General features: G+C 36.5%; 1 protein-coding gene across 1 annotated transcript; it reads right to left on the bottom strand.

Moving 5' to 3' along the window:
* Positions 1 to 1,053: 1,053 nt before the first annotated feature.
* Positions 1,054 to 6,122, bottom strand: LOC112199953 (very-long-chain aldehyde decarbonylase CER3). The gene is made up of 11 exons (XM_024340947.2): positions 5,891 to 6,122; positions 5,555 to 5,778; positions 5,218 to 5,450; positions 4,902 to 5,121; positions 4,407 to 4,534; positions 3,952 to 4,208; positions 3,522 to 3,629; positions 2,018 to 2,224; positions 1,718 to 1,828; positions 1,448 to 1,621; positions 1,054 to 1,351 (listed from the first exon to the last, which is right to left on the bottom strand). The coding sequence occupies exons 1-11, from the start codon at positions 5,939 to 5,941 to the stop codon at positions 1,172 to 1,174; spliced, it is 1,893 nt and encodes a 630-aa protein (XP_024196715.1). The 5' UTR covers positions 5,942 to 6,122; the 3' UTR covers positions 1,054 to 1,171.
* Positions 6,123 to 11,823: the final 5,701 nt, after the last annotated feature.

An 11,823-nucleotide genomic window follows, 5' to 3' on the forward strand; every position in this document is an offset into this window, starting at 1 on the left:
GTGAAAAAGATGCCACGTCAGCAAAATAACAGAGTTTTTGACGGTCAGTTGATGACAAAGACCAAATCTGTGAAATAAGAGAGTTTAGGAACTTTTCAGGTGAAATTGAAAAGCGAGGGATTGAAACGTCGAGCCCCTATAAGTATAAGGAATAAACAATATTTTGTCATATATTTTATATAGAAATCTTTGTTTACATGTGTTTATGCTAAGATAGATTTATAGCACTAGAACAGAGTAACTTCTATCGATAAGACCCAAACAATATCTACAAGAATCACCCATTTCCTCATTCTACTAAGAAAGACTCCTGAGAGTCTCTACAAACCCTCATAGTTAACACCAAGATAAACTGCAACCTCTTTTACACTATTTCCCGAAACTTCTAAACCACGTGCAAAAACCTGCCGGACCACATATTGACAATAAAAACAATCGAAAATCATACAATTAATCCGCAGAAATAACACTATGATGATGGCTCCGCAATTAAACAGGTAGCCTGTTACATCACAGATTTTGTACGTGTACAACCCGATATTCTCTTCCCAAAGCAAGCAACATTTCAGAGCCGGCCCTGAGGGCTGCCCACTGAGGCAACCGTCTCAGGCCACCGGCTTTTGGGGACCTCGAAGTTTTGACTTTCAGTAAATATTATATAATATATATAAACACTGCGCCTATATCACTAGTGTTATAAGTTAGAGCAGTTATAAGTTAGAGCAGTGGCAAGGTTGTCTATGAGAAGTCTTTTTCAGCATGAGTTTGAATCCCACTAATGACATTTTTGCATCTGTTTTCTTAAGTTTTTTGTATATTTTTGAATTAATTTCTTTTTTTTTTGGTACAGACATGTTCTCGAGTCGTATGTTTTTGAAGCAGTTATATAACATAAATACTATATGTTTCTTTTCGCTGTTATCATTTTATAATTATTAATTTAAATAAAAAATAACTTGATAAGGAAAAAAAAATATGTATATCTTCGCCTCAGGCCTCTACAATCTCAGGACCGGCCCGGCAACATTTTGTCGGATTTATTATTTTTCAAGAGGGTATATACTAAACAATAGAATGGGAAGCTTTGCTTCGTTTAATTGAGGTATGATAAATGTCAGGCAGTACATTTATAACACAACGAAAAGGTTTCATTAATTCACTCTGATTTATGTTATAGTGAATGAACTTTGCTGGATGAAACTGGCTTTAAACCATGCTTGAGAGCAGCATCCCATACTAGGTCGATTCTGTCAACGTCGATAGCCCCAACTTCATGGTGAGTCCAGCCTTCTAGAAAATGAACCACACCACCAGCATGGCAAGCATGCACGACTCCTCTGTCCATGGTGTACTGCACACATATATGTTCCAACATTAATATGGCATCAAAAATCTCGTCAGAGAATGGACCGACAATGTATAGAGAAAAATTGATCTGTTTACGAACCTCACAGGAGCCAAGCCCTTCGACGTCATCAGGTAATCTCATGGCTGCAAGATCACCGTAAGTGCAGTCTCTTCTGAAATGAAAGATGGGTGGGACAACAAACTGATGAAAATGTGTTCCACTTGGGGCCCAACGTTGCTCCCTTGGTGTGATCCATTTGCCCACGATCCATGTCTAACGTACATAATTGTAGGTACTTAATAAACCTCATGAGGCCAAAATTGGTAAATTAATGGTTCTTGGTTTAAAAGGAGTCCCAGACCAACATACCTTACAATTCCGTGCAGCTTGGTACTTTGTGACTTGAACAAGGTAGTTTTGATATTCTACCGGAGCTTCCTTTTGAACTTTTTGAAATCTTTCTGTAGACAATGTCAGCATCTGAAGCATACATGCATGGATTCATCAGTTAGTGAATTTAACCCATCAAAACAAAATGTAAAACAACTATTAGGTCTAGCTATCTGATAGACCAAGTCAGGTTCTATGGTTCTACTCAAATCTATACACATGTTTGAACCCTAAACCCTAAAGTCTAAACTGAAACTAAAGTGAAGAAAATATACTTACAAGGACTCGAACTTTCCTTCTACAGAGGTAGAGAGCAATGGCTCTTCCGAGCTTGGAAGTTGCTCCAGTCAGAAACACCTCTTGGCAATCCTTTGGGATCTCATTGAGAATAACAGCAGCAGTTAAGGTGTTCCCATGCACAACTCGAACTCTAAGATCCGGATGCTTATTAACAAACAGCGTTCCTCCCCCATTCAGTGCTTCGTTCTGCATAATTAATCAATTATTCATATTATTAAACACTATAATCATCTAACATTTTTCCAATATTTTTTTTCCCACAAATTTGAGCTGGGGTAGTTGCCCCGGAGTCACATCATTTATCTTTCCCACAATTTTTGGGGAGGGTGTTATAACCTGTCTAATTCGGGTGAAGAATTACATGAATGACGCCCTTAATTTTTGGCATGATAATTATATTTAATACTAACAAATAAATCACACTAATTAAGAACTTTAGCACAACCTGCAAGATCATTCTAGCATTCAACTCCTAAACGCATCAAACAAACTCTCAGTATTCTTGCTGAACTAGCGGTACCAGCTTCATAGACAAACCCATGTGATGTTATTAACAGACTTTTTTTTATTATTAAAGAGAAAACTGTCCTCAATCTCAAAAAAAAAAAAAGAGAGAGAAGACTATTCCTTTTCTATTAAATCCTAATTTGTTACAAGAAAATCCCTTTATTTAATATTATTACTCAAAAAAGTACGTATAAAGAAACACTAATTATAACAAGCCAGAACATAAGATAAACCAAGAAAATGTAAATGATCAAATACTGCACCTAGATCGTTTAGGATCGTAAAATGAGAAGTTTTCCCTAATAAACACGAAAACAATTTGTCTAATAAGTAGTAACCATATTTTTGTTATATTTTGAAAACCAAAAAAATGCACCCGGGTAAATATTACCAAAAAAAAAATTCTCATCCTCAACTTACTAACAACATATAACCCATTGACATATCACATATGTAAGAGCGTGTGGCAAGAGGTGTCCTCATCATGTATCGAACCTGACTAAACGTATGTAGATAATATTGTAGAGTAGTGGTCCTAAATCAATATCCCATGTGGTTGGTTAAAATCAGTCCTGAAGTCCAACTTTTCAGATTCAAAGCTCATCCCAACTCATAAATGCAAAGAGTTGCGTATGTTAATTTTTCGACAGTTCGACAGATGACAGATGAGATTGGTTGTTTGCCACTTGGGATCCCACCTATGATAGCAGCTGGAATCACTCCTCTCGTACTAATTAGAATGAAAATTGCGCAGGCAACCTCTAGCAGTTCCCATTATTAGGTTAAAACTCAACAACCACCAAACAATGTTTATTCATTCAGAAATTTATTGGTATGTCCAACAACCAATATCAGAATTCGCCAGAAATGGATTATAAATGTGTAACACACAAAAATAAATTAATAAAAAAGAAAAAAAATGAAATTAAAGCATTGCAAACAAAGGAAATTAATTTAACGCCAAACTGATACCAACCTTATTTAATGCAGCCAGGCTGATGACCTTGACCCCCAACTTGTCAGCTCTGAGGATGGCTTGCTCTATTTGATTATTGATTCCGTTTAGAGCAAATGGCAAAAAGTACTACAAAAGAAACCCCACAAGATGAAAATTTGAGATGCTGCCATAGATAAAATTTAGGGTAGTTTGATAATTTTGGTATTACTCGATCATGAGCAGTTTAACTACATAACATATATTATACATGTTATGTATCTGCTAATATATATCCCGCAACATGACATTACAATATATACCACAGAATCAGAACTATATCTAACAATATGATCTAAATTTCCCCTTGGAGATATTAATTCTAGTCCTTGCTTAGAACCTGATGCAAAGATTTCATCGGCTAGCAAATTAGTAGTTAATACAAAAACAAGGTTGAGTTCTAAGGAAAAACCTGAAAACCATATCTGGGTACAGCCCAAGTCTGGTGCAACCGACCTCTGAGGTTGTAAAAGGTAACCAAAAATGCTTTTGCCCATGCCCACATTGCTAGACACACCACAATGCCAGAAGGATAACACGGCAGCTGGAAGAGCCTAAATGAGAAGGGAATTGAAGCAAATGATCGGAAAACAAACGGAACGTGCATCGCCGACGACAAATCCACCACATGAGCAAGGAAAACGAAATCTGGTATATTTCCATTTACTCCTGCACCATTATAAACAACGTTGGTAAATGTCACAGAAATTTATGAAAACAAAATGTAAATATAGTGGAGAGGCATAGCTATTTACCAATCTCTGTCAATTTGTACTTTGTGCTACAGTGATACTAGTAATTCTGTATGATGTTCACTATTATATGGTTTGGAATGTTACCCTAATTGATATTAAATTTTAGACCCACCTGCTTTTAGGCTCATCTCCTTGTGTAATTCCCAAGACTTTTGGTTTAGTGTACTCCCCAATGCATCAAAGAGAGGCATGAAAAGGCAGAAGTTGGTGGCCATTTCAGTGTGGTGCAGGGTGTGGTATCTGCATGAGTATAGCAAAAGAATTCAATATATTCCCATCAAAATATATTTATAAAAAGAAAAAAGCTATAATTGTAAGTCATTGGCTACATCAATTATTGATAGATATCTTGGCTTCCAAAAATCATTCCCCAACTTCTTTCATGTCGGAACTTAATGATAAAACCCCATAATAAGGCCAACACCACTTTTGCGTTGTTTTTAGAAATAAAAGATTTATATTATATGTAGCATAAAATTAACCACATTGGAAGTAAGATATAACCAACCTTGCAGAAAACTATCCCCATTAAGATCAATTAATATAAACTTCCTTACAATGTGAAAATATAAAGAATTGTGGAAACATTTAGGTTTTGGCTACTTACGTTGGAGTATAGAGAAGGTATTTGAGAAATGGAATTTTCTCATATAGTTTATGAGAAATAACTTCAACATTGCTATGCCCCAAGCACATCAAAAAATCGAATACCGACAAGTAGCCGTAGATGATGCCGATTGATCCAAAACCCATCAGAGTAGAACCCAGAATTGGAATTCCAATGATCACAGTCAATATTAGATGCTCCATAAATGTTGCATTTCCAGCTGCAGGCACCCAAAATTGAAGTTAAATTAAAGAAAACCATTATTAAAACATAAAGACAAAAAAGCTAGGGCGGTGTGACTATTAATTGTTCCTACCTGTTAAAGGTTGGGGTACTGGAGATGAATGGTGAAAGGAGTGGTAATTTTGATAAAAGTCGTTGGCATGAAATTGTCTATGTACCCAATAATATAAAGGCTCTGAAACTCCCACGTGGAGTACTATGCTTGTAATTAAGCCTTTTGCATTCCACACAGGAAGCTCTTGAAGGTATGGAACTAGATAACATGCCATGGATGCAATCAAACCATGAAGAATTATGAAATTGTCCCTGGAAAAAAAAAAATTGAGATTAAAATTTAGCTAAATTATGAATCCATTTAATCTTTGAAACAGCAATCAAGTTGAAATGAAGTATTAATTGTAAAGGATTACCAGTGCCATTCTGTATCAATCTGCTTGAAATCAACACCTTGTTTGATAATCCGGCGATTCCGGGTTAGGAAAAGCATGTTACTGTAACTGTTCCATAGCTGATGAATTAGTCCTCGAAGCGCACAGATGAGGAGAACATGGAGACACCAGCTTTGCATAGGGGGGACATCCTCATAGACGATCGAGTAAAAGGCTTTCCAAATCATAGGTCCAAACAGCAGATACTTAATTTTTCACAAAAAGAAAAACAAATCCCATCATCAGTACCAATCCAAGGTAGAAGAGAAAGCAACTAATAATTTACAAACGAAAATTTTGAGTTGGGGGGATCTATACCTTGTAGGATCCTAAGTTCTCCCAAGGCCAAGCCGACAAAGGAGCACCCATATTATGGAGATAAGAATAAGAACAAGTCCCCCAGATTCAAGAAAGAGGTTGATGAGGATCGTCAGCTAAAAGCACTTAAGCAGTAAGTTAAGTGCTTGGTTGGCTGAAGTACTACAAGCTAGCTATGAGGATGGAGCTAAATAGCTGGAGCCCTCCTCTGCCTTGTGTGTTGTTTCCCTAATAAACTCAAGGCACGCCTAACCTTGTTATATAGAGATAGAAGAAAAGAAGCGTAAACGCGTTTGTATCCAATACAGTTACACCTCACTGTCAGTCGGTCTCTCTCACATAACACCCCAACGCTATATAGCTTATTGTATATGAGCAAGACCGGTGGACGTGTCGTTCTTGTTTACACACTGACTGGTCCGACGATGGGATGAATTATATCGATGAAATTAAGAAACGAGCACAGCTGTAGTATGTGACGGCCTAATCCCACCTTAAAATTTAATTGCCTTATATGGTTGGGAGACTAATGAGATGGACGACGGACCGGACTGTCTTCGTTATGCCTAGCCGATCGGGATCGCTTTCGTAATTTCCCCTCAAATGCTGCGTTAAGTACTGGCTAATGATTTTCTTTTCCTTTTCTTACGTTTTTTTTTTGTTTTTTTCTTTTTTAGGTTTAGAGTGGTTTTTATTTTTTTATATTAAAAAAAAAAAAAAAACTTCTTAGCTCACTCGTACGTATGGTAGTGAGAATTGAACTCATGACTTTTACAATGTTTAGAGTGGTTATCATCATCATTGAATAAAATAAATTAGGCTGCGGCTATTACCACCATTCACCCTACAAGTTGCTGATTTATTGAAGGACTAAAATATCCTAATATAAAATTATAATAAAGGATATCTTATTAAGCATTACAATTTATTTTTCTTATTACACCCTACATAACACGTACTTAAACTTCATTTTAATGTCTTCAGTCATCGTTAAACCCTAACGCTTTCTTTCTTAGCATTCATCAGTCTTCAATCATCCTTTATGCTAACAAAAAAGAATTTGGGACACGGAGGAAGTCAAATAGAAAAAGAACTCGAGTTAAACCCTACATTGAAAAAGGATATTTTGGGTATTATAAATTAGTGAACTAAGTAAACATAAAATTAAAGAAATATATGTAGGGTGAGAAGAAAATGGTTATTATCACAAATGGTACATGAACTTATCCTCTATTTTATCGATGGTACTTGAACTTCAATTTTGATCACAACCAGTACCAGAACTTTTCGATTTTATTTTAAATGCTACCTAAAGTCACCTTCGGTCACTATTCCGGCCAAAAAAGCCAAATCCAAAAAAAAAAAATAATAAAGTTCAAGGCAAGTCTATTACCAAAATGATAATCACTATGATCACAACCCTTGAAAGCACCAAAGATCATCACTATGATCGCCTCACTTGCCCCTTTTTAGTCGGAATAGTGACCGAAGGTGGTTTTAGGTACCATTACAAAAGAACTCAAATAGTTGAAGTATTGGTTGTGACAAAAAATAAAGTTCAGGTACCATCAATAAGATTGAGGTATAGTTCAGGTACTATTTGTGATTTTTACGACCCAAAAGAAAATGTAGCGTGAACAAACTAGTTAGTAGGGTGGCAATAGCCGCACCTAATAAATTATTGTTGCTAATCCCCCTATTAACAACTTGGGTTATGATTAGTTCCTCTTTTGCATTTAGAGCAATCGATAATTTATGTAGTCAATCACATCTTTACAATCATCTTTATAATAAATGGTTTCATTTTAAATACACAAATTATACAATTAAAATGGAGCTAAGAATACCATGTTATATAAAATGTTTCGACCTAGCAGAGCTCTGCTAGGGTTGGGAGAGCGCCGCCCTCGGGCTTGGCCTCTCTGTACCTCTCTTCATCTTGTATGGAGGAGTATACCTATGGCGTCTCCTCTGGGGGATCCTAAATCAAGATTGGCTTGCCCCGTATCTTCTCTGTCGCAGACTCCTTCTGCGCCATGGTGGCTGGTAGGCACAGTGACATGTGTCCTATCGGAGTTTCTGCCTCTTGATGTTGGTGGTGGCTCAAGGAGACCAAGGTAGGCTATGCTCGAAGGTCGAGGAACTTTACCAGAGGCACAAGGTGTTCTGATTCGACCTTGGTGGAGGGGATTGAAGATTCCGTCCGGGTCAGGCTCTATTTGAATCTTCGATCTATGAATGGCTGCACCTCCGACATGGCTATTTTCCAGCTATTCGACGACTGTTGCTTGTCTGTCGGCAAAGATGCAGAGAGGTAGTCGTTGATCTGCCGTTTGGGTGGTCCGATTTCCAAGGTGTTGACATTGGTTTTGCTAGATCGACTGGTTCACACTCTTGGTACGGGCAGGTTGAAGGCACGATGTATGTCGGCATCCTCTCTCTACCTAGGTCATCTGGTGGTGTTGGAGTAGGGAGTTTTCTAGTTCCTTGGGGCAGGTTGACCGGAGGCATGGTGGTAGGTTGGTGTGGCGGCGACGGCAAAACCATAGTCACTATTGCGTTGGCTACAAGGGCAAACCCTAATTGGGTTTGGGCTTGGCTCTACTTTTCTAGCTTGGGCTTGACTAAGGCTGCAGAGTGTGGGCTTATTCTATTATGGATTCGAATTTGGGATCCCAGTGGATTTCTTATAAAAATTTGGGATCCAGGACGACAACCTCCAATTGTTATTTAATTTTGTTAGGTCGCAAAGATCATAATCTCTTAGGGTTTTTTATCTTGCTTCGGGGATTATTGATTTTTGTTTGGAATTTAAGTGCATGAACTGTCTAAAAGGTGGGTGTACTGGGATATAGTGGGTTCCTGTTCTTGTTTTAGAATAGGAGTCTCAGGGTACTCTAAGAAACGATTCTTTCTGTCGACCCCTTAGGGGTGTTTCGTTTTTGTACTGCTTGCTGAATCTATATAATGGGCTTACCTCCTTTCATCAAAAAAAAAAAACCAACTTGGGTTTAAATTAGCCAAAAGACAGCTTGGGTTTAAATCTGTTTGAACTAAAGTGGTAAGCTCAAAGTTCTTAGATTTTAGTCCTTTAAAAGCCTCACTTATATTCCTTCAATTGTTTCCTTTTTTGGCTGTGAGATCACATCGAGTGACATAACCCATCAATTACAATATTCAATCATTCTAACTAAGGCTGTCACTCGATCGGTTCAAATTGGTTATAGGTATTATCAACTTCAAAACCAAAGTTTTCGGTTTCAAAATTGAGCTACCAATTACCAACCAAAATTTTCGGTTTTTAATCATATCTACCAAATTTTGTATTTCGGTTTTCGGCATTACCAACTTTAGAACAACTACTTCTTTGTAAAATAAATTAGAATGAACAATACTAGGTTTTTCAATTTTATAGTCGTAAACTTTGTATTCATTTACTTATTATAGCTTTCTTTTGTACATATTGACATCAAGTTTGAGCCATTTTCAATAAAACTAGGTAATTTAACCATTTTTTGACTAGGTTACTTAAAATATATGTACTATTAATGTAGTATATGTAGTAATGTTCATACTATTATGAAATATTTTATGTTTATTTCTTAATGTACATGTATGTGCATAGATAATAGGTAGATTCGGTATTTACCAAAACCAAACCAACTTTTTCAGTTATTTTTGATTTTGGTTTTATCGTTCTTGGTTACCAAAAAGTCGATATACCAAACCTAAAACATCGGTTGGTATTTAGTTGGTTTGGTAATTACCAAATCAAGTGATAGCCCTAATTCTAACTGATCTTGATGGAGTGATAGGTCAAGATTATCAGTACTTTGGACTTGGACTGTGTTGTATAACGATACAGTCTATCATATACGTTAGCATCAGTTGAGGGTTGTTTTACCTTTTTTTTTGGTTTGTTGATCAGCCTAGACACCAAGCATAAATATTCTTATATAGAGCATCGATAAAGGAAGAATCTTTGAATAAGTAATTTTATTTAGGGAAAAACTCACAAACAGTACCTGAACTATAGGCCACTAATAACTTTCGTACCTAAACTTCAAAAACTATCATTATGGTACCCGGACTTTTCACCCCGACCTAAAATTCATACCTGGGATCCACTTTGCCGTTATCGGTGTTAACTTTGTAAGGGTAAATCTGTCTTTTCACTTGCAGGAAGAGAGAAAAAAAAATTAAAAATTAAAAAAAATATATATGAATAGTGCCCATGGTAAGAGAGATGAACAGTGAAATGACAGATTTACCCTTGTAAATTTAACACCGTTAACGGCAAAGTGGATCCTAGGTATGAATCTTGGGTCGGAGTGAAAAGTCCAGGTACCAAAATGATAGTTTTTGAAGTTGAGGTACGAAAGTTATTAGTGGCCCATAGTTTGGGTACTGTTTGTATTTTTTTCCTTTTTATTTATGATTTTAGAGCAAGTGTTCTTTGTGGCCTGCACTTGTAACAATCAGATAAGGTGAGATTACTTAGGTAGTGACTTTTTTTTCCTATTTTAAGTTTTTAGCTAAATTTGAATTTAAATAAGTTTTAAATTGAGTAATAGAATTAAAAAAAATTTTAAATTTAACAAAAATATTAAAGAGCCTAATCTTGCTCTCTATATTTATGTGTCATATAGCTAAAAAAATATAATAGAGAGCCAATCAGGAGATCGGTGGGATTGTAAAATTGCTAAAAAGCTAAATATGCACTTTAAATTAGCCAAAAAAAAAATCCACTCTAAATTGGTGGCATTGTGATACGTCCCATTCTTTGTTTTTACCTTTTTCTGGCCAAATTGGCCCTTATCTTGTCTTACATCAACTAGACATTGAATAAAGAGTTTCTCCCGAAAATCATATAGAAAAAACCCTAGCTAAACTCTTGAAAATTTAGGTTTCTAGTTAATGAGTGAGTTTTTCCTAATACAAGCTTGGTTTTTTGGGTTTACATTTCATTTTATTTCACAACGCTTTGTTTCTTAATGATTTGTTTCTTCTATGAGCTATTATGTTTAAATTTCACAACTTATAGCCAATTTGATATAGCTTTATATTAACTTCAACATTTCGTCCCAACTTAAATTAGTTTCATTTTCTCTGTAAGTAAGAAAACAAAATTCAAGTTCTTTACCACAATAATTTGAGATGCTTAAGAAAATCTTTAGCAAACTCTAGGGCTGGGCTCGGGTCGGGCCGGGCCCGAAAATTAGTGAGACCGAGACCGAACCCGAAAATGTCGGTTCGGGCCGGTTCGGTTTTAGGGCTTTTTCGGGCCCAAACATTTATTTTCAGTTTTCCACCGAAAAACAAAAACGAAACATTTTTTTTTCCTTTTCTAATGCCCAACACCACATCATTATATATGTTACATGTGATCAAGATAAAGATTTCATTTAGCTACAAAATCAAAGGCCACCAGCAGCCACGGGGCCCCTGGATGGGTCTCTTTCTGGCAACCTAATATAAGGTGTGTCACTGTGTTGTAATATATAAATTGTAAAATATCACAAGAATATAACTATCCTAATGGAAACTACAAGGGAACCTTTCTAGGTTGTACATTGGAACGTTTTACAAGTCATCCTGCAAAGAAAAGAGAAAGGAAAACTTATGTAAGGAAAACTTTCGGGTCGGTTCGGGCTTTCGGGCCCTGAAAATATGGAACCCGAGACCGAACCGATTACATGAATTCGGGTCGGGCTTTAGACCGAACCGAAAATTTCTATTCTAAAACCGAACCGAATCGGCCTTTTTTCCTCCGTTCGGGTCGGGTCCTCGGTCTTTCGGGTCCGGACGCCCAGCCCTAGCAGACTCTCTATTTTGACTATTTTGGAGAGCATGTTTAGCTTTTTATTAATTCTAGCAACTGTACCAGACTTCTAAGTGGCTCTTTATTTTAACTTTTAGTTATCTCACTCCTG

This window comes from Rosa chinensis, chromosome 4, assembly GCF_002994745.2.
Source record: "Rosa chinensis cultivar Old Blush chromosome 4, RchiOBHm-V2, whole genome shotgun sequence".
In the NCBI taxonomy this organism is placed as follows: Eukaryota; Viridiplantae; Streptophyta; class Magnoliopsida; order Rosales; family Rosaceae; genus Rosa; species Rosa chinensis.

What these genes read in the sequence shown, in the direction of transcription:
- LOC112199953 (XM_024340947.2), bottom strand. Translation starts at nt 5,941, where the DNA reads ATGGGTGCTCCTTTGTCGGCTTGGCCTTGGGAGAACTTAGGATCCTAC. An exon ending in GGAGATGAGCCTAAAAGCAG is followed by an intron (nt 4,209 to 4,406) that starts GTGGGTCTAAAA and finishes ATAATGGTGCAG; the next exon opens with GAGTAAATGGAAATATACCA. An exon ending in GAAGGAAAGTTCGAGTCCTT is followed by an intron (nt 1,829 to 2,017) that starts GTAAGTATATTT and finishes TGTATGCTTCAG; the next exon opens with ATGCTGACATTGTCTACAGA.